The sequence below is a fragment of the Musa acuminata genome, chromosome BXJ3-3 (assembly GCF_036884655.1).
Source record: "Musa acuminata AAA Group cultivar baxijiao chromosome BXJ3-3, Cavendish_Baxijiao_AAA, whole genome shotgun sequence".
NCBI lineage: Eukaryota > Viridiplantae > Streptophyta > Magnoliopsida > Zingiberales > Musaceae > Musa > Musa acuminata.
Genome location: NC_088351.1, coordinates 31,977,260 through 32,001,479, shown reverse-complemented (window position 1 = coordinate 32,001,479; position 24,220 = coordinate 31,977,260). Strand labels below are relative to the sequence as shown.

General features: G+C 42.7%; 2 protein-coding genes and 2 long non-coding RNA genes across 6 annotated transcripts; 1 reads left to right on the top strand and 3 right to left on the bottom strand.

The window, feature by feature from the left end:
* Window positions 1–5,350: 5,350 nt before the first annotated feature.
* Window positions 5,351–7,478, bottom strand: LOC135632895 (transcription factor NIGT1-like). Its single transcript, XM_065141747.1, has 5 exons — window positions 7,214–7,478; window positions 6,932–7,134; window positions 6,516–6,825; window positions 6,357–6,433; window positions 5,351–5,859 (listed from the first exon to the last, which is right to left on the bottom strand). Exons 1-5 carry the CDS (start codon window positions 7,332–7,334, stop codon window positions 5,506–5,508), a joined length of 1,065 nt encoding a protein of 354 aa, XP_064997819.1. The 5' UTR covers window positions 7,335–7,478; the 3' UTR covers window positions 5,351–5,505.
* Window positions 7,479–8,494: 1,016 nt separating this feature from the next.
* Window positions 8,495–13,895, top strand: LOC135634249 (uncharacterized). 3 transcript variants are annotated; one of them, XR_010495277.1, is made up of 5 exons: window positions 8,495–8,650; window positions 8,741–8,952; window positions 10,121–12,071; window positions 12,156–12,227; window positions 13,319–13,895. It is a non-coding gene; the product is annotated as an uncharacterized LOC135634249 (long non-coding RNA). The 3 variants fall into 3 exon arrangements; XR_010495278.1 differs by lacking the exon at window positions 13,319–13,895 and having other exon boundaries at window positions 11,963–12,071; window positions 12,156–12,520; XR_010495276.1 differs by lacking the exon at window positions 13,319–13,895 and having other exon boundaries at window positions 12,156–12,520.
* Window positions 13,896–14,734: 839 nt separating this feature from the next.
* LOC135634250 (uncharacterized) lies at window positions 14,735–17,502 on the bottom strand. Its single transcript, XR_010495279.1, has 2 exons — window positions 17,369–17,502; window positions 14,735–16,050 (listed from the first exon to the last, which is right to left on the bottom strand). It is a non-coding gene; the product is annotated as an uncharacterized LOC135634250 (long non-coding RNA).
* Window positions 17,503–19,261: 1,759 nt separating this feature from the next.
* On the bottom strand, window positions 19,262–22,559 carry LOC135632263 (receptor protein kinase-like protein ZAR1). The gene is made up of 2 exons (XM_065140679.1): window positions 20,689–22,559; window positions 19,262–20,296 (listed from the first exon to the last, which is right to left on the bottom strand). Exons 1-2 carry the CDS (start codon window positions 22,181–22,183, stop codon window positions 19,650–19,652), a joined length of 2,142 nt encoding a protein of 713 aa, XP_064996751.1. The 5' UTR covers window positions 22,184–22,559; the 3' UTR covers window positions 19,262–19,649.
* Between the last annotated feature and the right edge of the window lie 1,661 nt (window positions 22,560–24,220).

The following is a 24,220-nucleotide window of genomic DNA, read 5'->3' as shown; positions in this document are numbered from 1 at the left end:
ATCTTTTGTTTATTAGAATTCCAACCGATTGAATTAGCTTCAAAGAAGCTAATATACCCCGATATGGATGTTCTATCATCAAAGTTGTCTGGCCAATCAATATTAGCAAAGACATGAAGATGAAGTGGACAATGTTTGCGAAGAAAGAGACCATGATTCAGGGTCCCTTTAAGATATCGCAGGATTCGTTTGACTATAGACCAGTGCATAGTAGATGGCTGTTATATAAATTATGATAATTTGTTGACGACAAATGAGATGTTTGGATGGGTGAGAGCTAAGTACTGCAAAGAGCAAACTACTTGTCGATATTGAGTGGGTTTCGTAGCAGGACTTCCATTAGATAATTTAAGATATTCACTAGTAGAAAGGGGAGTTGTAACTGTATTTGTGTCCTACATATTTGTCTTTGATAATAAATCTTGAATGTACTTTGTTTGTGAGAGGAAGAGACCTGAAGATGTATATATTGCCTCTACGCCCAAAAAGTAATTCAAGGTTCCTAGATCTTTAAGAGAGAATCAATCTGTCAATTGCTTAATGAATGTCTGGATCTCGATAGTATTATTGCCTGTGACAATAATGTCATACACATACACCAGAATATATATTGTGCCTCTAAGTTATTGTCGTAGAAATAACGATGTATCAGACTTGAAGTTGATAAAGCCAACTGAAGTAAAAAATGAGCCAAGTTCAATATACCAGTCTCTTAGAGACTAATGAAGTCCATAAATAACTTTTTAAGTTTACAAACATGCCTTGGATACTGAGGATGAATGAAACCATGAGGTTGTTGCATAAAAACATCTTGGAGTCCCTTGTAAAAAGACATTATTAACATCCAATTATCGTAATTGCTAGCCTTTAGTGGTAGACAGACTTAGGATAAGTTAGATTATTGTGGGCTTAACAACGAGACTAAATGTCTCAGTGAAATCAACTCCAGGTCGTTGATTAAACCCTTTGGCGATGAGACATGCTTTATATCGGGCAACATATCCATCTGGGTTCCGCTTAATTCGAAAGACCCACTTACGCCCGATGGCATTTTGTGTATGATGAAAGGGTACTAGGTTCCATGTTGAGTTATGGAAGAGAGTATCATATTCCTCAGATATAGCGTTACGCCATTGTAGAGATTTTTAAGCTTGAGTAAAGGTGATGGGTTCAATGGTATTATATGAGGATTCTATGATAGCATATATAAGTCAAGGACTTGACATGGTTTAAAAATACCACTCTTGGAGCATGTTGTTATAGGATGTTTGGAGGCTATGAGATTGTGAGATTGTGTTGTTGGAAGAAGTGGTGGAGAGTCATTGACACAGGCCGGGTCAGGTTGAGATACCTCAGTGTCACTTAGTCTAGAAGAAGGTAAAGACAATGATTGTGTTTCTGAACGTATTACCTCATCAATTTGAGAAGAAATGAGTGGAGTAGTAATAGAGGGAATAGACAATTGCTGAAATGGAGTAGTAGTAGAGTGTGGATCTTGAGGGGGGGAACTGAACAGTGTCATGAGAGGCTCGCATGGCAGGAGACTCGTGGTTTTTGGAAGGAAAGATAGACTTAACAAAAATAACATGATGTGATAGAAAAACTTTATGAGTGTGGGGATTATAACATCGGAAAACATTATGTTTAAGAGAGTATCATATAAAGATGCAAGGTTTAGATATTTATGTTATATTATAGGAGGCATAGGGACATAACCATGGATAACATAGACAGCCAAATACTTTGAGTTTATGAAGGTTTGGAGGTTTATGAAATAATATTTCAAATGAGGACTAATATTATAGGACTGGCATAAGCATTCGATTAATAAGGTAGACTGCAGTTTAAAAGGCTGTTGTCCAAAATGTTGAAACATGGAGGCCTGATGTAGAAGTGTAAGGCCAGTTTCAACTATATGTCGATGTTTGCGTTCGGCAGAGCCAACTAGTTGAGGAGTATATAAGGGTGACTTAGGTATTATATACCACAAGCTGAGAGGTTATTAGGGCTTGATATTAACCTCCATCATTAGAGTAAACTGTTTTGATTATAGACTAAAAGTAGTTCTCAACCAACTTTCGAAAGTTGGTAATGATTATGGACACTTCATATTTATGGTGAAGAGGATATAACCATATGTACTTAGTGAAGTAATATACAAAAATGATATAAAATCTAAATTTGTTAAAAGAAATGATTGGAGCAGGGCCCCTAAAATCGGTATAAATAATTTCAAACGATTTAGAGCATGATATAGAAGATGTGCCAAAGAGCTATCGATGACTTTTATTGCTAAGACATGCATCACAATGCATTATAGAATTACTTGATTTAAAAATATGAAAAGAGTAACGAGAAAGTAATTTTTACTGGATAAGGGACGAAGGATGACCATGACGATGATGCCACACATTAATTGGAGCTGCAACTGAAGAGTGGATAGTGGGTTGGGTTATTTGTGGTGCTGACGACCATTCGTAGATGTTACCTCTATTTGGGCCTTGGACTAAGGATGCCCTCGTGCTCAAGTTTTTGACAAGAAAAGAATCAGGAAAGAATTCAATTGAAGTATTGTTGTGTTTGCAAAATTGAGAAACAAAAATAAAATTTCATTTAATATGAGTGGCACATAGAACATCATCGAGTATATAGGTTGTAGTATCAGAATTAAACGTTGTGGAACCAGTATGAGTTATAAGTAGTCCTTTACCATCACCGATGATGATATATTTATTCCCGCTATAGTTGTTTTGGATAGACAAATTCTGAAGATTAGAGGTGATGTGATGGGAGGCGCTAGAGTCCATAAACCAATTTGGTTGGCTAGTAGTTGGTGTAGAGATTCGCTTGAGGCCATTGTGACGAAGTAAGGAGTCGAGGTCGAGACCGACAAACTTTAGCGGAGTGGCGAGGATTTGGGGGGGGGGGGGGGGGGTTGCTTGGGACCCATAGGGGTAAGAGGTATCTTGGCCAAACCTTTTGTGATGGTTATATTGTATTGGTTGCTCTTCCTCTTGGACTTGTGACTAACTTGAGCTTGATGGTCGGTCCGGGCAATTTGTCCTCGTACTTCAAATACGTCTCATAGTTAGTCAACTTATCATAGAGTTCTTCAAATGATATTATTGAGTTATGCGTCCGAATTGCGACTATCAATTCCTTGTACTCGTCTCCGAGTCCATTAAGGATATAGATGATGACTTTTTCGTCACATAGGGAATGACTTATCAAAGCAAGTCATCGATGACAACTTTGATATTTTATAGATAATCAACGATAGTACTTCCCTCTTATTTTGTTTTCATTAGACTGGATAGAAGACTATGCTTTCGAGTACGCGAACGATTCACCAAGGTTGTTTGCGACTTATATCATGATTCTGCAACAGTCACATATGAAGATATCAATAGAGCGACAAATCTAGCAATTGAGGCTTGAATAGCTTGGAGGATGATATGATCTTAACGTAGCTATAGTTTGTAAGTTGGATTTGATACTGGACTGGGTTCTCCGAGGATATTGATCATGGCTAGTGGACAACTGAGAGAGTCGGCCTAGTAAGTCGTATCAAAATAGGAGATTAGAAAACTGGACCCTCCAGGATGTATAGTTACCACCTTTGGATAACCGTGAAAATTGATCATCGCTCCGTCGGTCCGCATGAACCTGCGTAGAGAGGAAGAAGCAGATGCGACGCAGAGAGGAAGAATGCCTTTGTTGCTTTAGATTAATGTTGTCGAAGGTGCGCCAAGGCAGAGGAAATGACAGACGGTCGTAAAGAAAAGCCGTCGACTCAGGTAGGAGAACACTGGCAGCGGTGAATGAAGCTGCGATTTGGTTGATGGGCCACCGAGCAGACCAATGAAATAGGGGAAGTCCGACGTGAACAAGGGTTGCGATGGGGAGATCTACTAGTAGTGATTCGATGGTCGACGACAGAGTCTCAACAGAATCAGATCTGGAGATTGGATTAGTAATGATGGCAGGGAGGTGGTTTGCTGTTGCAATCGGCTCTGATACCCCGCTATAGCTCAATGGAGTTGCACCGTACTGCCTGGAACTGGGACCACGCCATGGCTATCTCCTGTAGCGTCGTCTTGTCCAGGAAGCAGTTCTCCCACCATAAGCAAGCGCTCGAGGATGGATGATCCTGAGGAAGCTGCGAGGAGCTCGGTTCATGTATTTTTCTTTTATAGATCAGCCGATGAGAGAGAAATGAGGAAGGCGAGAATCGAGACCCAACACATAGGGGCTCACTCCGTGACGATCAGTAAGCTTTCACCAAGGTGAGAAATAGGCCCAGCCCGTGTAGTTAGAAATGAATTAGATGATCGATCCATCCATGAATGAATCCTAAATTATAATACTTTTTAATTATTGAAATAATTAATAATAATATTTGGTCGATCTTGAAACGGGGAGATGGACACATGACAACAGACTGTCAACATCTCACCAACTCATGGTCAATACCTTAGCGATACATACGTGGCAGACACATTGGATCCCATTACTTCTGGCTACAGAGAACCGCAGATCGCCGGACGATCTTTTTCCCCACAATAAATTATTCGAAACGCATTCGTGAAAGAGACTTCAAAAAACGTGCTGCTGTTCCAGCGATTATTAGAATCACGACGACATCTCTCCATCAACTCTTTTTCGTTGTTGTTTCAATGCTCCCAGAATATCCAATTGCTGGGGCCCCACGCTACGAAAGATGCGTCGCACCGTCGCTCGCTGGATTCCCTCCGACGAGGCGTCGGGTGGTTCGAATATTCGGCGGGTATCCAAAGTAGATTTGTTTCTTAGCCGATGGAAGTTTGGTTTTATCCACTGAATAGTTTACTGGGTTGGTGGACGTCTTAAGTCGGTGATTTGGCTGATGACGTGCGTATGATTAAGATTCCACTTGACGAAGTGTTTAACTTTAGTGCGCTTAGCATTTGCAATTTAACGTGGATCGAACGAGGTGGCGTTGTAAGGAAGTGTCGAAATTGGTATTGCAAAAGATGCTCGAGAATCTAACTTCAAACTATGGCAACTGCTGGATGGTACAAAAGTCAGAAGCTCGATTAAGGCCTGCAAAGGTATAATGGATATAAAAGAATGCCAGTGGTCGCATGTGCCTTGCTGCTTGCAAAGAGTCAACATATCCCAAGGGTTGTCGAGAGGACGTCGACAATGTCATCGACCAATAATTCGGAGCATTAAAGCCATTTCAATGCCTTTCTGATATCAATAATGAGATCCGACCACCAATATCATATTCTGAATCGTGATCGTGAGAGAACTTGCTCGACACTATCTGTTCCTGATCTCAATTTACAGCTAAGAAATAGTCAAACAGTGAAGAATAAAGCAGCAGAAGGTTCGGCAAAACTCTGCATCAATAGTATGAACTCAGTATCTTCGTTTACGACACCTCGGTGAGACTAAACCATGCATCATGTATATCTTCTGTCTAATTATTTTCGACGGCACATGTCGTGAAGCTGCTCTCAGTCAAAACGGAGGTGATGCCGTCGTAGTTTGGGAGGAGGCCGAAGTTGCAAGGGACTCCGTGTTAGTGGCATCATCGTCGTCACCCCCCGTGCTGTCTTCTCCTCCACTGCACGATCTTTGGTATTGCTTCTTCGTCTGCAGCTGCTGCTGAAATCTCGGGTCTGACGGGAGCGATGCCACCGGGGCGTAGATTCCGTTCGTCGGAGCACAAGCACCATTTCCAGGTTGCGCTGCAGCTGCAACCGCGGCGGCCGCAGCGTAATCCGGCGGAGGAACCAACAACACAAACTGCGGTGCCGGGTGGCTGCTGCTCTGAACCGCAGGGCTCGGTCGTCTGGTGTGCAGCCGATATTTCTACACAGAAGCAACCTTATCAGCAGGCATCGCATCGGTAGGGATGACGGGGAATGGTGAGGGCTGTGGTCAAATGATGGCAGATCGATGTAGATCTGGTGGAACCCAAATCACATGCGTGGTTAGAGGGAATCTATACCCCATCAAGACACGAGTGGTTTGGGCAAATCACGGGGCCCACCAGGATTATTACAGCAGCGAGGGTTGACAGCGGGGTCCGTGCGGATCCAACATTGGGATGTTGATCTCGCCACATGAAATGCCGATTCGAAGAAAGATCCCTTCAGGATCCTTGGTAGAGGACAAAAGGACTACAGAACATGTAGCGTCAGATGGCAATGGGGAATTCATGGAGGAGATGACGGAACACAACGAGTGAATCGGTCGAAACGAATCCGATTCTTTGCGGAGGCATTACGGTACGCAGTGGCGCAGTGTTCGTGCAGAAGCATATGATAATTTACAGGGAAGAGTGAAATGGTGAAGTTGAAATTAACCTGCAAATGGCTCTTGATCTCGTCGTTGGTGAGCCCGTCGACCTTCATCAGGTCCCTGATCTGCTTCGGCGTTGCAGCTGCGATCAACGGCACGGCACCCAGTTTAGATGCACAGCATGTGAAGAGCAACAGAGATGATGATGTTGTTGTTGGGCTTACCGTGGGAGCCGCCGAGCTGCTGAAGGGCGTTCAGGAAGCGGCGGTGGAGATCTGGCGACCAGCAGCGTCTCGTCTTCCGATGGGACTGAAACTGCCCTTCCTTCTCCTTCTCCTCCTTTTCTCCTCCGCTGCTACTACCATCGCTATCACCGCATCCCCTCCCCTCTCCTCTACCACCAGCACTGTTAGTGGAGCTCGCAGCCACCGCCCTGGAAGCCGGCGGTGGCACGACGAGCTTTTCCCTCTCGAAAGGCTGGAATGCGCCGCCGATCCTCTTCGCGCTCACTGCGATCGGCTTCTTCGGTGGCTCCTGCAATCCATCAACAAATCAAAACGCATTAGCGTCAAATGCACAAAAATCACAAGAAACTACTCCAAATCCATCACTTAAATTAGGGAGAAAGAGAAAAGCTCACCACTTTAAGAGACGTGTCCGGCTCCTGATTCCAGAGCTGGACGGATCTAAGCCAGTCAGGCTTCCTATCCGACCCGATCGCCGCCGCCACTGCCCCTGATGACGGCGACTTGAAGCTCGGCTTTAGAGGGATGAACTCCTCCAAAACAGGCCCATTGCTCACCCTCTCACCGTCGCTCATCTGCTGTCTCACGCTCTCGATCGCTGCACCACCATCAACCCAACGTCGCCAACCATAAAAAGAAGAGAGAATAGATCGATCGATCCACGGATGGATACATACCATGCGTAACAAGTTTAAGGCAAAGGGGCAGCTCCCGCTGGAAGACCTCGATCTTCTTGCGCTCCTCCTCGAGCGCTCTGATGTAGTCATGGCAACTCTGCACTCGATCCAAGAGGTCCATCGCCGCGTGCCGGGATCTGCCGTGCTCAAGAGAGAGATTTTGGTCGCCGGGGGGTCGGTGTACAAATAAGAAATGAGAAGACGAAAGGAACAAACTTGGAATCCAAGGAGAAGTGCAGGAGAAGAGGAGCTGAAGATGAGAATGGAATCAGGGTCGGGGCGTCGCGTATAAAAATCCATGTCCTTCCGATGGAAGGCGGCGAGGGATTGGAGGGGGAAGGTGGGGTCGGCGGCGGGACCCAACTTTAAATACATAAAGAGAAGGTCGGGGTTTGAATCGTTCCGCGGTGGGATTCCGCTTCGATGCGCTCGCGCTGACGTGGGGGTGGATAAGACCGAACCCGACGTGCGGATCTCGCTGCGGGAGCCAACGGACGGTCGAGATCCGTTTCGGCGAAAAGGTGTAGCCACGGAATCTTCCTCTTCTGGCCGCTGCAGCCGCGCCGCGTGGGAGATTCTGGAGGGTTCCGATGCGTCTTAACATGGAGGCGGCGTGTTTTGGGCCGTTTTATTAGACGCTGCGTTGGATAAGGGTTTGTCCTTCGCCGTGTCCAAGGGGCGTTTGCCAATTAATTGCGGTGCCGGTTGGACACAGCTTGGGCTGCCATAAGACGCGATAGGAATCTGCAAGTAATTAATGCAGGTAGACGAATTGGTCTCGTGGAGATTCCAAGAGTATATTCCTTGAAATGGTATATACCTTGGACTCTTCTATGTGGATGCTGCTCTCTCGTCGATGCCGTTGTGGTTTGGAACCACATGCTGCCATGATCATGAAATTAAAAGAACGTGTTGTGGTTTGGAACAACATTTGGTCGTGACATTTACTTAATTGAGATATATTGGGTAAAAGATTCGGAGTTTCTTCTTGGTTGGGCCCAACTGGCCCAACAAGCTTTTCTCAGGAAGATCTCTGTGTCGACGTGGCTTTTAGGCAATAAGTTTATTTATTTTTATTATTATTACAGGTATGCCGCCAGATCATATCAACCAATTATAATCCTTTAAATTTTACTATACCCCACAAATTGGAGGAGATGGAATTGACTTATTCTTGCGGGGCCCGCAAAGAAACGGGCGAGGCGAGCTGGCAGATTCCGCTGGTGATTCATCGCGATGAACGGTTGTGATCCACTCTCCTTCGTCTTCTCCACCACCCCTCCCCCCTGCCTCTCTCTCTCTCTCTCTCTCTCTCGCCCCCATCGGAGCCCGCCGAAAACTGGCGATGTCTCACCTCGTCCTTCTTTTCCTCCCCTTCTCTCCCTCTTCCCATGGTACCAGACCTGCCTCGCAATCCGATCCCTCCCTTCGCTGCCGGTAAGCTCACCCCCACTCACCGGCGTTCCGATCGTTTCTTCCTATAAATCGACTGAGCGCTTTTCTTGATTTGGGATGGCGGAGTTTCAGCGGGCCGATGGCCGAGCCCCACCGCTTCCCGCAGCCGCAAGAGAGCACCGTCTGCCTCTTCCCAAGGTTGGAATCGGCCTTTTCCCAAACATGGGTTAGACGCTTCTACGGGTGTCACTTTTGATCAGAGTGATAACGGACGTAATCTGGTTGTCGCCCAATTGTGAGAAGCGCCCTTCTTGGTTGTTCTTGATTCACACTCCTTTAATCAGGTAGCAGACTTTGGTAGTAGTTTTCTTGATTAGTCTCCAATGCTTGCAATCTCTTTTGTCTTTATATTGGTTTCTTCCCACAGCAGAGAAAATTTTGATGTCATGCATCTTTAATGATTATTTTAGACGTTATTTTTTTTTTCTTTAGCTTTATTGTAAGGGCGAATTGTAATACTTAGGTAGTAACTATCAGAAGATTTACCATGAATGCTCAGAAGAAGGAAAATTACTGTAAATTGATTCACCTGATTGACTTATAAATAGCAAGTGTGTGGAGGAGGAAGCTGTGGCTGTTTACCTGCTGGTCATGCTTCCTGTTGGCTTGACCCGCAGGTGAATGGTGATTAACAGTGAGTGGGTAGCACATGTAGCTTCCTTGAGTGAAATGATCTGGAATTGTTTAGGACCTCTTATTTAGAATCAGGGATGGTATTTCTGGCTCAAGATACTATGAGTTCAGAGTTATTGCCTAGTGGCCAAACATCAATCTGGTCTATTGGGGATAATTATTAATGAATTTTCTTAAATGTGACAAATAGAGTTATATGCTAGGCCAAAGGTAGATAGTAACAAGGCAAGAAGCTCAAAAACTACACTAAATACAAATTTGTATTGATGCCATTTGCACAACCTCTCAGAATGTGTATAACCTTATTCTTGTAGTTGACACTTCATTGCAGGAAACCATATAGCTACAATGGCAGAGTATGATTTTTATGCCAATATCTGCAAGTAAAGTTTTCATTATATGTATATTATTTTTCAAAAGGACTTCTTTCTCCTGCTTCTATTGTTTGTTTCAGAACATGCTACAATTTGATATTCTTTTCCAGTATACACCCATCCTTCAAAATATCATATTTCATTATTGTTCTCAAGAATCCATCTTTGTGCGTGTTTGGCATGCGACTGTGCGGTTGGTAAGAGTGAAAATTGTAAATGATGCAGCGTTTGTAGCCATATATATCTTTAGTTACAACTCGCCAATATTTCTTATCGAATATATATATATATGTATGTATATATATATATATGTATGTATATATATATATATATGTATATGTATATATATGTATATATATATATGTGTATATATATATATGTATATATATATGTGTGTTTATATATATATATATATATTTATTTATTTATTTCAACCTGCATGCAGGGCCTGGCCATGCACAGGATTTTGTTAGGCACTCTATTATTTTAGCTGGTTCTGGATCTCGGGATAGAAGATTTGTATCCCTTTTCTCATTGGTCTGAGCCTCTTGACAGTTGCTCACATATCAGTGCTACTAAGGCAAAGGTTGTTCTTTGTCTTTTGTGAGGCTCTTCATCGGTGTGCTTTTAGTAAATTTGTGCTTGAAGTATATCATCTGGCTTCGCTATTATGTGATGCATATATGTGACTTATAATTTTCTCTATTCATATTTCACTATGTTTATGACCTTTCCTATTGCTAAATGCCCTCTTCTATTTCACCATGGAGAAATGAGACAGATTTGTCTATTCTTGGTTACAGTTCATTCTTAAAGTGAGAAAATATTGCATGGAGCTTTTGTAGGTTATTGTTCCTTATATAACTTGCAAAAAGATATTTTCTAAGACTATATTCACTGTACGGATATTATGGATCATGGCCTATGTAGATTCTGTACATGTCCTTGTTAGTGTTACTTTTGTCAAATTGGATTAGCCTACATTAAATTCTGGACATTCAGCTTTGTGTTTTCTGCCTGAAATTAGGTGTGGTTGCATCTAGTCTGTTTTATCTTCTCATATTTCTAACATACAAGGACTTGGGAAGTCAAGGCTTGAAAGGTTATATTAGTTGTATAAGCTTGTAAGTTGTTAAGGAACAAAAGTACAGTAGCGGGTGAGTCAGCACGGTTTGGTCCACGGGCCTACATCGGGAACTTCTGGTGGAATGAGTAGGATGATGAGGTGGCTGCGCCTCTTGAGTGTCTCGGGCGAGGGTTGGACCGGCAAGGTCGGCTGGGTCCATGCGAGTGGCTAGGGGTTGGCGCTCCGAGGTCTGCCGACTTGAGTGTCGTTTGTGGCGGGATGTGTCCTCTCGTCCCCGGGGTGGTTGGCAACCTTTCTTCGCGACGTGGGCACAGGCTGGCGTTGGTTGGGATCCGAACCGACGGACCACCCTCTTCTGCGCACCAAATGATGACTTCGGAGTGAAGACGCCCGCCGCTCGGGGGTGACCACCTCCCTGCAAAACGGTCTTCATCGAGTGCTTCCCGACTTTGGCCTCTCCGACGAGTAAGTCAGTTCAGTTCGCCCTTTTGTGTTTCTTCTCCTTTTTTTCTCCCCCCTCGGTTGGGCATCGGACGGGGATATTTATACCTGCGTGCGATGGTTGGTTGCGCCTCGGTTCGACGTGGTCGCTGACTTTCGTGTGGGTCGGAAGACTTCTCTGACTAGATGGCGTCTTTGGGGGTGCACGAGTGGCATCGGACGGCACTACCCCAAGAGCAGACGGCACCTCCCCGAGCTCTCGAGGTGGTCAAGTCGCACAGTGTATTGGTACCGAACTTGACGTGGCGTGCACCTCATGGTTTTGATGGCGTGTGGCGTTGCGTTAGTGTCTGACGGTGTGTGATGTTGTTGGTGATTCATCTAGGGCCAAAATATACCCTATCATAAGTAGTATCAGCTCATTGGTCCACACCACTTCCTGATTGCCAATGCTTTATAAAAGTGATCTTTTATTTTGCATGTATTAATAGAGATAATCCCTCCTGAAAAAATGTTACAAAAGTCTGCTTTGTGTACCATACCTATCATTCATGTTCTCTTCAACTGAACAGTCTGAATTCAGCTTTATGGAGTTGATGGTGCCAATTGCCTGGAGCCCTGTGCTCGGGAGACTGTAATAGCAGATGAAAATATTAACTATTTGACAATAAGGTTAACATAAATCGGTGTGTAGAAGATAAAACAAAAGTTGTTAATGTGGATAAGTCATATAGTAAATTTTCTTTGGATGCTTCACAGTGACTATGTTCTATGTATCTGCCAACTTGGGAAGCAGATCCGTTCCTCACAAGACCATATTCTTAGCACCTTTCGTCTGTCAAGATTTCAATGATTACATCCACTTCAGGTAAACTACATTCACTGGTTTAGTATTTTTGAACTTGCACATGTGGCATGTGTTCATCATGTCTCCTATCTTATGTGCTTGCAGGTAACAATCTGGTTCCAATTCTTTGGGAGGAAGTTTGCCATCAGATCTAGGTCAAGGGTCTCTTGTAAACTTGTGAGTTGATTTTTCATATTCATTTATAAAGATAAATTGAGTCTGCTTTTTTCCATATATGAAATGTTTCTAACGCATTTTGAATGATGATAAAAGTTCTTGCATGTAATTCCTTCCACTCATATCCTTTTATCTGTGGAAGTTTAACTGGCTTTTGATATCTTTAGATTGTCAATGGGGATATTTGTGTTTTTTTTGTTTTTTGTGGAGTCAAAAAATAAAATAATGATGCTGTCTGGAGATGATTTATTGTTCATTTTCTACTAATTTATCACTAAACTGTGTTTCTATTCTATTCAGGATCTGTCGTAGAGTTTGATAGCTTAGGTGAAAACAGTAGTGTCCCTTGATAGATATGATCTCCAAATAACTTTTAAATCTGTTCTAAAGCCCTTTTTTATTATTGTGATCATGACTTCTCCATCAGTTCTGTTCTCCTCATCTGCTAACTTCGTCGAGTGTAAATCGTAAATATGACGGGATATCTAATCTGCTAACTTAAATACACACTAATTTGCCCACAAGTCTTAACCCCACTTCGCTAATGTGTCTAAATTAGTGTGTATCTCTTAGAAACTATGAGACAAATACTTATTATGACATTAAAAAAAATGCATAAGCTGTGTGCTAGGATGATTTAGTGCGTGAATTAGATTAACAAATTGAATTTTTGAACTGCTTGTAGTTGGTCCTTTATACGACTTGTCTCCCTTCACCTTCACAAATTTGGTTGCTAATATTTGTCTTCTGCAACAACAAAGGTAGCCAGAAAGCCAATTCTGGTTAGTGATGTGGGCCGAAAATAAGAAGAATCTAAAGCATAGAAAGAGATAGAAAAGGATACACTGACAAGCTCTTGATGAACTTTTAACTGATCGGTGTACATGGTGGAATCAGATAATAAGTTATCCTTCAGTGCACCTCCTTTTGCTCGTGTGGCTCTTAGAATGTTCTTTCTTGTAGTATCTATCATCAATGCATGCCTGCCTGTTCTCATTTCATGTTTAGGAACCATAACTTATTTATTATTATTATTATTATTTTTGAAGAGTAATATGTGAAAAATCCATGACTTGGGCATGTTTAATTAGGTTTATGTTGGCCATGGCGGATCATGATGACAGCCCGTACCAATGCCATGTCAATTGGGTGTCGATAAGTAGACCAATAACACGTTTATTGCACGTGCGTATTCAAACATCATGGTTTTTTTTTTGTTTCAAGAACAAGGATGTTGAGGTCATTTAGGATTTCCTCTCTTGAAACACCTCTCCCCTCCCCTCCCTAGGGCTCCTCCTCGACCTTCGATATAGACCCTCGTCCCGTTTCTTTCTTCTTTTGCCTCTGCCGCCAGCCACGATGAAGTACAACCCGCGTCTCAAGCTCCCGGCGGAAATGCCGAAAGGCGCACTTCACTGCGCCATCGAGCGTCCAGTGCGTGCCGATGAGCGCGCCCCTCTCGGCTGACCTCCGCAACAAGTAAAACGTGCGGTCAGTCCCGGTGCGCAAGGACGACGAGGTCCAGGTGGTGCGGGGCACCTACAAGGGCCGGGAGGGCAAGGTCGGTGTACCGCAGGAAGTGGGTCATCCACGTCGAGCGTCTCATCCGGGAGATTAACTAATTCTCTCTATAAGGGGGGGTATTTTAATTATGATTTTTTTTTCTCTCTTCAGAGTTGGTTGCATGAAGTAGCCTCCGTATGTGACGGGCTAACTAGACTAATTATGATTGTGTTTGGATTTTATCTAAGCATATTTGTCAAGTCAAGTTTTTGGTTAAAATCATAATAAATTTTAATAATTTTATTAATTTTTTATTAAATTTATTAAAAATTATTATAATTTTTAATCCTGCGCTTTTATTAATTCTATTTTAATCATTAATTCTCTTAAAAAAGGATTAAACGTTTTATTCATTTAATTCTATTTGAGATTGGTTATAAGGGTCTTTAGTTTTTATTATTGAATCTTAATTACATTAATTAGATGGACGTTGTTTATTTCAATAATATTATTATTGAAATAAGTGAACTTGTATTAAATTTTGTAGTAAGTAAATTTTAGCGATTATGATTTATATCCAGTAATATGTCGTGCTTTGCGAACAAATGAGAATGTTCGAGTGGCACAACAATCGATTGTTGTGCCCCAAAATATTTTTGATTGTTGTGCCCCAAAATATTTTTGCATTAATAAGCCGTTATTGCATCAACCCTATTGTCAATAAGACGCGGCCTTGCAGTAAAGAAAGTATTCTAATCATACGCAACATTGTTTAATCGATTACATCTTAGAAAACAAGAACCCAGAGGTTAATTGCAACTAATCAGGCCACATTTCTTAAAATGAGTCCTTCAAAATTTCTTAAAATCCCTGAAATACATTTTGACATGATTCATCATAATTTTTCTAAAATATTATAAATTTATTTAAAAACATTATAATTATAAAAATAAATAAATAAACTCGAAATGTTCAAAAACTGAGACCAATAGACACTCAAAATATAAAAGAAACCCACTTATACTTTTATTGGTCTAGGAACAACAACAACAACAACCAAATAGGAAGATTTGCATGTTAGTTAGAAAGAAGTGATCATATGGATCAATCCAAAACTGATCCACTCTATGGATCGGTCCACTAGAAAGAAGTGATCTATTGTTGTGTCGTGTCAGGATGGCACAGTTTGAGAAAAATAAAAGAGGGAAAATAAAAGAAAAAATAATTCTAGCAATTCGCCCAACAATAATATAGATGTACCCAACATGCATCGATACCATCCTGAATTACACAAGGCAAGAAGACAATTGCAATCATGTAAAAAGAACCTAATTCAAATGATTAGAAGCAACAACAACAACATACTGGAACAATCCAAATTCATACTGCAGTCCTCTCTCCCTACAAATCGATGAAACGGTTCTTCTATATCACTAAATATGCAGTCATGCATGTGAAACTTTGTGACCATGAGATTCTACCGTGTGACTAATTGAATATCCGCCACTATCTTTACCCTGGAGGGAAGTAGCGCATGCTATGAAGCATTACAATGTGCTGCATAGTAATAACTGGAACAAGAGCAAGATACAGGGTCCAAATGGAAGAATCATAGATGATCAATAAGCAAAGTGTATTTCCAAAACAGTGCACGTTGACGTCAACCAAGATGTATCAGTCGTATGCACTTCGCTACGTGAGAGCAGAACTAAGAGTGCCAAGAAAGCAAGGCTAAGAAGACTTCATCCTAGATGGTAATGTTGATGACGTGAAAAGATCCTTTCAGCCAAACCAAAATTAGTCCTATAGACTAACTAAACAAGCATGAAATAAAAAAAAATTAGAACCAGTTTTAATATATAAGAACCGATAATCAATTGGAGTTTTTGAAATCTCATAATTGCAAAAAAAAAAAAAAAAGGAAATTCAACTTATACGTTGATAAGTGAACACTAGAGTTCTTTATTGGATTTCTGTAGCTACTTAAATTTCGTTGAGTATAATTGTTTCTTGAATTATTAGGCATTGAAATTTTTTTTTCCGCACATGAATTCTGCAAACTAAAATGTCACTGGTGTTCTTTTGAAGCCCATTAAAAGAACTCAGCTCCAACAAAGCCATTATTAAATGCTTATTTGACCGATCGAATTCATAAATAAAAAAGGCTAACAACTAATAAAACTGAAGTTGCAGGTTTCTTGATGAAAGACATCGAAATTACCTCGACATGAGAAATTGAGAATAATTTTCTTCATCTGAAATAAATAAACCATTGTCGTCTTCATCTCAGCCGAATCTCCGGAGTCCTTCGAGAACCTTCCTACAAAACAGAGTTCAAGCATCACATTATCACGCTCAACAAACTACCAACTTGAAAGGATTCGATTCGATTCGAGTCGGATGAAAACATATTGCATCACGTTCTCTTCTCAAAAAGAAAATAAATCAAAATAGATCACGTCACCACGCGAACACATTAAGATCAATTCAAGAAAGAAAGACGAGAACGATAAGATCAGAGTAAGAAAGCGGGTGAGAGAGATGAAAGCAACATAACAACTCCAGCGAGAATGAAATCATTTCCGACCAAGTCATCTTTCAACCGAATCACTAGAGGACTCCGAAAGCCCCTTCAAGAACCTTCTTACGAAACCAAATTTCAGTGTCTCGAAGCAAATGATGCAATCACCACGGATTCAGAAACTATGAACACAACACAAAGATTCAACTGAGATGAAACCAAATTCTTCCCACACGCTCGAGAAACTCGAACAAACTTCAAACAGAAACCCACCAACGACATCAAAAGAGAAGAGGGGGAAGATCGAGAGAAAGAAGGCGACCTAACAAATTGACCGAGAAATAAATCGATTCCAACATGAGGAAGGCCTCCAAGAAGGGGTCACGGAGATGGTCGAGGAGCGGGCGAGCGAGCGAACGAGCGAAGAGCTCTGCCATCACTAGAGAGCAATACGGAGCGGGTCTGGTTCCGGAACCTTCTCTTTTGGGTCGGCTTTCGATTCTTAGCCTGGAAGTGGTAAGGGATGGTACATAGGGGCTTCAAAGATCGTGCAAGAGAAACAGAAGCAAAACAAAGGAGCGGATCAAGAAGAGAGAGACGTCTCGCATCACAAAGAAAGAACGCGAAACAGATCACATCACCACGCGGAACAGATTGAGATTAAGATTCAGAATTCTTGGCAATTCAAGAAAGAAAGAAAGAAAGAAATCCATTAGAAAACATCACGAGACAAGAAGGATAAGATCAATAGAAAAAAAAAAAAAAAAAGAGCCGATGAGAGAGATGAAAGCGAGACAACAACTCCAGCGAGGAAGAAATCACTTCCGATCAGGTCATATTTCAGCCGAACCTCGACAAGGCTACGGGAACCCCTTCAAGAACTCTCCTCCTACGAATCCAAATCCGAGTATCTCAGAGTAAACGATGCAATCACCGCAAATTTAAATAGAGACCACGAACACAACACAAAGAATCAGCTGAGATGAAACCAAACGCTTCCCTCGCGCTCAAGAAACTCGAGCAGACTTCAGAAAGAAACCCATCAAAGACATAGTAAGAGAAGAGGGAGAAGATCAAGAAAAAGAAGCGACCTAACGAGGAAGAAATCGCTTCCTACCTCAGGAGGACATCCAAGAAGGGATGACGGAGACGGTAGCGGAGCGAGCGATGAGCGCTGCCACCACTTCAAAGCAATGGAACTGGTTTGGTTCTCGAACCTTCTCTTTAACCAGCACGGCTATCGGTTTACGGAATGGAACATCTGGGCTTTAAATATCGTGCAGGAGAAACAGAAGCAAAACAAACAAACGGTTCGAGTAGAGTAACGTGCTATCGCCTCTTCGAATCCTAATGAGTTCTGTTGGGACCCACAACTCCGCGGCACCTGCGTGATCCACCCCGTTTATAGGCAGGGAATGGTGTTGCCTCACGGACGCCGACAGGTGATCGCCACCCTACAACATTTTTTTACTAAAGTATTCATAATTTAACTATAAAAAAATCCAACCAAACACTTGTGATTATATGAAAAGATAATTTTATCTATAAAAAATTTTAAAATTTTATTTTTTTTAAACCCATCGTCATGTTCGTCCTATACCGTCGCTTATAATCTTTATACTAGGATCATCACCATCGTCATCTTTGTTGACCCCACTCTTGCACATGTCACTTATGACACAATATGACCCTTGTGAGAGGAATGAGAGAGCACGAGTATTGTCATTGTCCATCCCCCTCTCCCCATCCTATACTTGACTACCCCATATTTGGTTCTCGTTAGACTTGCTATCATCTTCATACACACAAGAGTAGTGCAGGAGCAACCAATAAGGCAATACAGGATGGAGTCAACTTGTCGACATGGCTAAAGGTAAAATAATTTTTTATGAAAAATAAAAATTGTTTTAAGAAATTTTTTCTATGTTGAGATGCTCTCCAATAAATTATTAAATTAGTGAGTTTTTTCAAAAAAATTATCATATATATATATATATAATGCAAAAGATGTTAAATCGTGGATCAATTCCAGTAGATATTATCTTATTCATATAAATTAATCTGTAATATATCTCTATATTTTTCGATATATCCATGTCCTTTGCTTCACACAACCAAGATGGAGTAATGCATTCCAATACAAAAAGGACGTGGCCACATGGTAAATACTATCTCCAGAATCTTCATTCACGAGCTCAACCTGAGAGAATCATGGCTACTGTGGCAGCTGTTGGCAGGACTCAGTACCAGCCATCCAAGTTGGTGTACTGCTGCTACGCTACAGCGAACCATTGCTTGGGACTCCCATGAATCAATGCTCTCCTGCTGCAGCTTTCAGCATCACATGATGATGACAAGCATTAGACAGCAGTGTTCTTCACAAAAGAGAAGACCTAATTGTTCCATAATCAAGTGACTGACATCATATTACCATGGAGTAGAAAAACAACACCACTAATTGCTCCTTTGGAATCCTCCTCTGTCACAGTGATGAGAGAGAGAGAGAGAGAGATGGTTGTTGGTGGGAGGAGGACATGCGAATCCAAGACAAAGAGTAAATGCAACACCATCATCCCTGACCTGCAAAGTTACTGACCTCGTCTTTCACTTGGATGATAGGATGCAACATTCTTAAATGCTGTCAGTTCCTACAGAATGGAACAGACAAAATGACTGTCCTGCAAGCAGCCTTTAAAGAATCAGCTTACAGCAAATGGGTTCACTTCTCAAACACTTTTTCTCATTCCTCCACATGATCAGTGTGGTCCAAAGTCTCTCACCCTCCATCGACTCTCTACTTTGGACTCTTTGCTTTACAGATCAAGCACAGTTGCCGATCATGATTAGCTAGCCCATTAATTATTGTGTTGCCAAAACCTTCTCTCAACCTAAACAAAAGCTTATGGTATGTGCTAGCTGTTGCACCAAATGCCATCATCCACCACACAAGCAATCCATATGAAGTTTTGCTGCAATCAAACACAAACACTAATAGTAGGAAACATACAAATGAAGTATCAGATCAAAGTGAAAAGAAATTGAGTTACTCTTTTCATAGGTTGCCTTTATGTATTACCACTCCGAATTATGGGAATCACCAGTCATATATACACATAACTTGTTCTATTTAAAGGAAGATAATGTCCATACTCCATACTGCACAAGAATTACACATTTAACAACATGCAGATAAAAGTGGAACACCACAAGAACTCGTCTTTGATCATCGATCCGAAGGGAAACCATAGAGACCCTCAAATTAGGAGACTAATGGTTTACCATTCTCGCCATTTTAGATGTGCCTGCAGCCACATTGGCACCTTTCCTTCAACAACCACAGCTTCAGCTAAAAGAAAGGTGTGACAGATGACGATACCCCTCTACAAGATCTTCGATTGTCAGGCGTTGCTTAGCTTTGTTAACCTCTCCAACGAGTCCGCGACATGCCTCGATGAGGGTCGGCTTTCCGGATTGAACTGGACGCAAGCTAATGCTATTTTCAGCACAGCGGTAACCTCATCTTCTCTCTCTAGTTCTCGGGTTAGACAAGGGTCGACGACATCCAATAGGGTCTTCTTCTCTTCGATGGAGATCTGAACCCAGCGAACCAAATCCATGTCCGAAGTTTCCATCAGAGCAACCGGGGATCTTCCACAAATTAATTCTAGTAGGATCACCCCGTACGAATATATATCCCATTTTTGCGACGGTCTGAGAGATTTTAAGGCTTCGGGAGCTTGATAGAACAATGCATTGCTCCAGACAGGACTAACTGAAACATTGGAGATTGGGCTCTGTTGCTTCTCAGTAGCCTTTCCATCCGAATAGATCGATGGTGTTCCCGTTTCCATATTGGCCAGATGCCCGAGTCCAAAGTCAGATATGTATGGTTCCGTGTCGGGTCCGAGGAGTATGTTGCTCGGTTTAATATCGCCATGGACATACTTCTTTGGGCTGAACTCATGCAAGAAGGCTAAACCTTTGGCAACCCCCTTCATGATCTTAAGTCTAGCATCCCATGACAATGGTGAAATTCCAGCATTCCCTGAGATCAGATGCATGTCAGCAATTGACCATTAGCTGCTCAAGGAAAAAATAAGCTGTGGATTGCAGTGATCGTGTCTTTGTCCAATCATTTGAATAAAGAAACAGAGCCACCAAAATCAACATGCATAGGTAAATTCATTCTCTACTCAATTAGATCATCAACTTGAAACATGAAGAGTTTGAAAACAGTCATGGATCGAAAATAGCTATGGACGATTGTTAAACATGAAACACACAAACAAGTAGAATTGTCTTTGCAGCTTTCGCGAATCTTCGGAATCGAGTCGTATTGGCAAAACTAGCAGTTTATGAATTGCAAGAAAAAAAGACCACCACAGTTCACAAGCTAATGATGCATTGCAATTTAGCAATTAAAAGGTCAGTGCTTACCATGAATTGCATTGGAGAGATTGCCATTAGGAATGTAATCGTATATAAGAAGTTTCTCATCGACCGACCAGTAATAAGCTCTTAGAAGAACAATATTAGGATGCCTCACTTTGCCGATAGCTTCCACCTCTGTTTGGAAATCTTTGAACCGCTGCGACCCGCCGTCGCCTAACCTTCTCACGGCCAGCGTCAGGCCATTCTCCAACACCACCTTGTAGACGATCCCGATCCCACTCTTCCCCAACACAAAGGCAGAGCCCTTCAGAAGCTCATCCAAGTCGAAATGGACCTGCTTATCCAATGGTATCAGGTCAAATTGCTCAGCATCCTCTGCCGGGCTCTCGGTTCCATCTTTACCCCAACACAGATACTTCTTCCCACCCTTGGCATCTCTGCTCGAGTTCTCGGCCTCTGCCTTGCTCTTATAAGAAACCGCTCTCCTGTAACAGCAGAAGAATAACATTGCCATAAGACCAATCGCAACCACATCGCTCACAACGATAGCGATCACCGCATTTTTACTCGGACCATTTCTGCTCTTGCTACTGTCAACTTCGGAAGCCTGAGGTGAATGATCACTCGGCAGATATGGAACCGTGGATGCACCGCCGGATGCTGTACCCGACGAAGAACAGGGGTTCTTCAATGGCGGACCACAAAGTCCGGGGTTTCCGATAAATGCAGTTGGCCCTCTGTTCACTAGAGCTCCGTTCTGAGGTATGGAACCACTCAGGTTGTTGAATGCAAGATCGATGTAGACCCTTTCCGGCAAGTCCCCAAGACTCGCCGGAACAGGACCGGAGAAAAGGTTGTGTGAGAGATCGACCGTGCCCCGAAGGCTAGAAAGATTGCCGAGATCACTAGGAATCGAACCGTTCAGTCCGTTGTACGAAAGACTGAGCTTCTCCAAGGCAGTCAGATTGGTGCCGAAACCAACCGGAAGGGAGCTCGTCAAGTTGTTGTGGCTCAGATCAAGAGCCTTCAACCTCTTACAGCGGAGTATAGAGGCAGGGATTGCTCCACTGAGCAAGTTCTGTGAAAGGTCTAGAATTTGAAGGAAGGAGAGATTGCCAACCTCCGGAGGAATAGGACCAGAGAAGGAGTTCCCATAAAGAACCAAGCTTTGGAGACCGCCGGCAGCGGCGAAGAGTCCGGAAGGCAAGCTCCCCTGAAGCCTGTTGCTCCTGAGGTTGATGTGCCTGAGAGAAGAGAGGGAGCCGAGAGAAGAAGGAAGAGAACCCAAAAGCCTGTTCTTTGGGAGGCTAATCGAGACGACCTTCCCTTCTTTACAAGAGATCCCATTCCAAGAGCACGGGTCGTCACCGGAGGAGTTCCAGTTTGCCAGGGAAGCACCCGGATCCTCTTGCATGCATGCCTTGAAAGAAAGAAGTGCAAGGCCCTCCTCGTTTAAGGCATCTGAAGGTGAAAACCAGGCGCCGGAGAGAAGAAGAAGAAGAAGAACCCAGAGAGGAGCTTGCGTGACCTGCAACTCCATGAATGAAGAGAACAATGGTCTTCCTCCTGTGCCTTGTCTAAACAAGCTCAGGATTCAAGTGGTCAGAAGAAAGAAATGGAAAACCGAAAAGCAGCTTGGCAAGATTAGGAGTGGTTTCTACACTGATTGAGAAGGATGGAGAAAGCAGTGAGAGAGAGAGAGGGGTTGGGAAGGAACCATCAAGTACTTAAGAGAGAGAGAGAGAGAAGAGAGAGAGAGAGAGAGAATGTGCTTGTGTGTCACTTGTTGGGTAAAGCATCACACAAAAACTTACAACGTGGAACGGAGTTCGGTGGGGGCTCTTGTCGTTTGGGGAAGGACATTAATGGCCTGCTTCCTTCTCGCCCTCTTCTGCATCGCATGTGATGATGGGTGGGCTCAAGCTCTGGTTCTTTGGGTGACAAGCAGACAAAGTATCCCATTCTTTGATCTCACCATCCATGTATCGGTGTGTTCTATCGATTCTCTGAGAAACATTATAGGTTTGAGGATTCTGCTGCTCGTCACATTTCCTTCCCCCACAAGACCTTCCATCTCTCCAGTTTCAAACTCACCAAGTGTGGGCTGTGGAAGTCTACCAACCTTTCATCTGTCATGGTCTGCTAAGCTCGCACCCAATCACTCCTCGTCGTTGTCAGCGTTGGGCAGAAACCCACATTAGAGTTCGGTGCATGCAAATCTTATCGTGTAGAAAAAGTTCACAACTGTTCGACTAAAGTGGGCGGCGAAGGCTGGTCTGATCTGCGCCAATCACTGGCAATATTGGGAAGAAGATAGAACAGCGGAAGACTGCGACAATGCATATGTGGAATAGCAAGTCCAAGTCTGTGTGCGTGTCAAAGGAGTCGGATGGACGGTTGACTTCCCTCTCTCCACGTTCTTCAAAGAGCTGCACACAATCTAACAGGCATGACTTCTCACCCAACAAGATGTTGGATTTTGGAATCTCAAGTGCAGCATTTGTCACATGAATATATTATCATACATATTTATTTTTGGTTGGTTATGGAACATCTATCGTTCTTTGATTGGTGAAAGTAATGGAATGGACAGATGACACCAGGCAACATAATACTGATAGGGATCTGTCACTGCAGTCCTCAGACATCAAGTCTCCGTATGGCCACCAAACGCGGTGAGAGGCATACTTGACCTACAAAATTAGTCATCGTGCGATCTATGACGCAAAAGAAACATGATTGAGGTAAAAAGAAGAAAGGAAGTGGTTTTTGTTACCCTTTATGATGATGATGTGACATGGAATCGGTTTCATTAGAAATTAGAGGAATTCACATGTCATGTGGCATCCACATGGATGCTCGACGCATGTGCCATATGGACACCATGATAGTTTTGGGTAAAAAAGAACCGTAAATTCTACGTACTCTACCTCGCGATAAAAGAAAATTCCCTCCTCCTGTCATCATTCATTTCACTCGGCTGTTGATCGTATTAAAGAAAACTCTACCCTTCATCTAAATTTAATGTAGATGTTGATTCGGAGCCAATTGTGATTCTATTTCATGCACCAAAATTTGAGCTTAATTTGGATTGCCTTTCAGGAAACCAATCCTCTATTTGTTTCGGTGAGCTTTGACCTGATCGGTACTACTGAAAACTCGGACATGGTTACAGCGAAGCCATAGATACGGGATCGTTCCGTCATCAAAGCAACGGGCGCACCTCCTCTGTAGCCGTACTTGCACTTCATCTCAAGACTCCCAACATATGGTTTTCTGTGCATGCTGGGCCACAGAGGTCCACACTCCAAACCTCCTCAAGTCTTAAGAGCTTCTTCGCAGACCAGTGATGGGCCCGAACTATCTATACGAAGTTGAATTGGGCTAAGTCGAAGGATCCAACCAGGCTTTTGGACGCTGCAAACGAAGCATCTAAGCATTCCTTTACTTCTTCCACACGTCCCTTCATATACATATCTATATATTTCCTCGTGCATCCATCTGTACACCACTTGTCATTGGATGCCTTCGTCGTCCAGTTCGGGTTCTGTAGATGGTAGCCCTAACCTGCAGCCTT

Bases quoted from the DNA above. Each gene is read 5' to 3' on its own strand.
- LOC135632263 (XM_065140679.1), bottom strand. From the start codon at position 22,183: ATGGAGTTGCAGGTCACGCAAGCTCCTCTCTGGGTTCTTCTTCTTCTT. The intron at 20,297-20,688 runs GTAAGCACTGAC...ATCTGATCTCAG, and splicing joins TCTCTCCAATGCAATTCATG to GGAATGCTGGAATTTCACCA.
- LOC135632895 (XM_065141747.1), bottom strand. From the start codon at position 7,334: ATGGACCTCTTGGATCGAGTGCAGAGTTGCCATGACTACATCAGAGCG. The intron at 6,434-6,515 runs GTAAGCCCAACA...CGTTGATCGCAG, and splicing joins GCAGCTCGGCGGCTCCCACG to CTGCAACGCCGAAGCAGATC. The intron at 5,860-6,356 runs GTTAATTTCAAC...GCTTCTGTGTAG, and splicing joins AGATCAAGAGCCATTTGCAG to AAATATCGGCTGCACACCAG.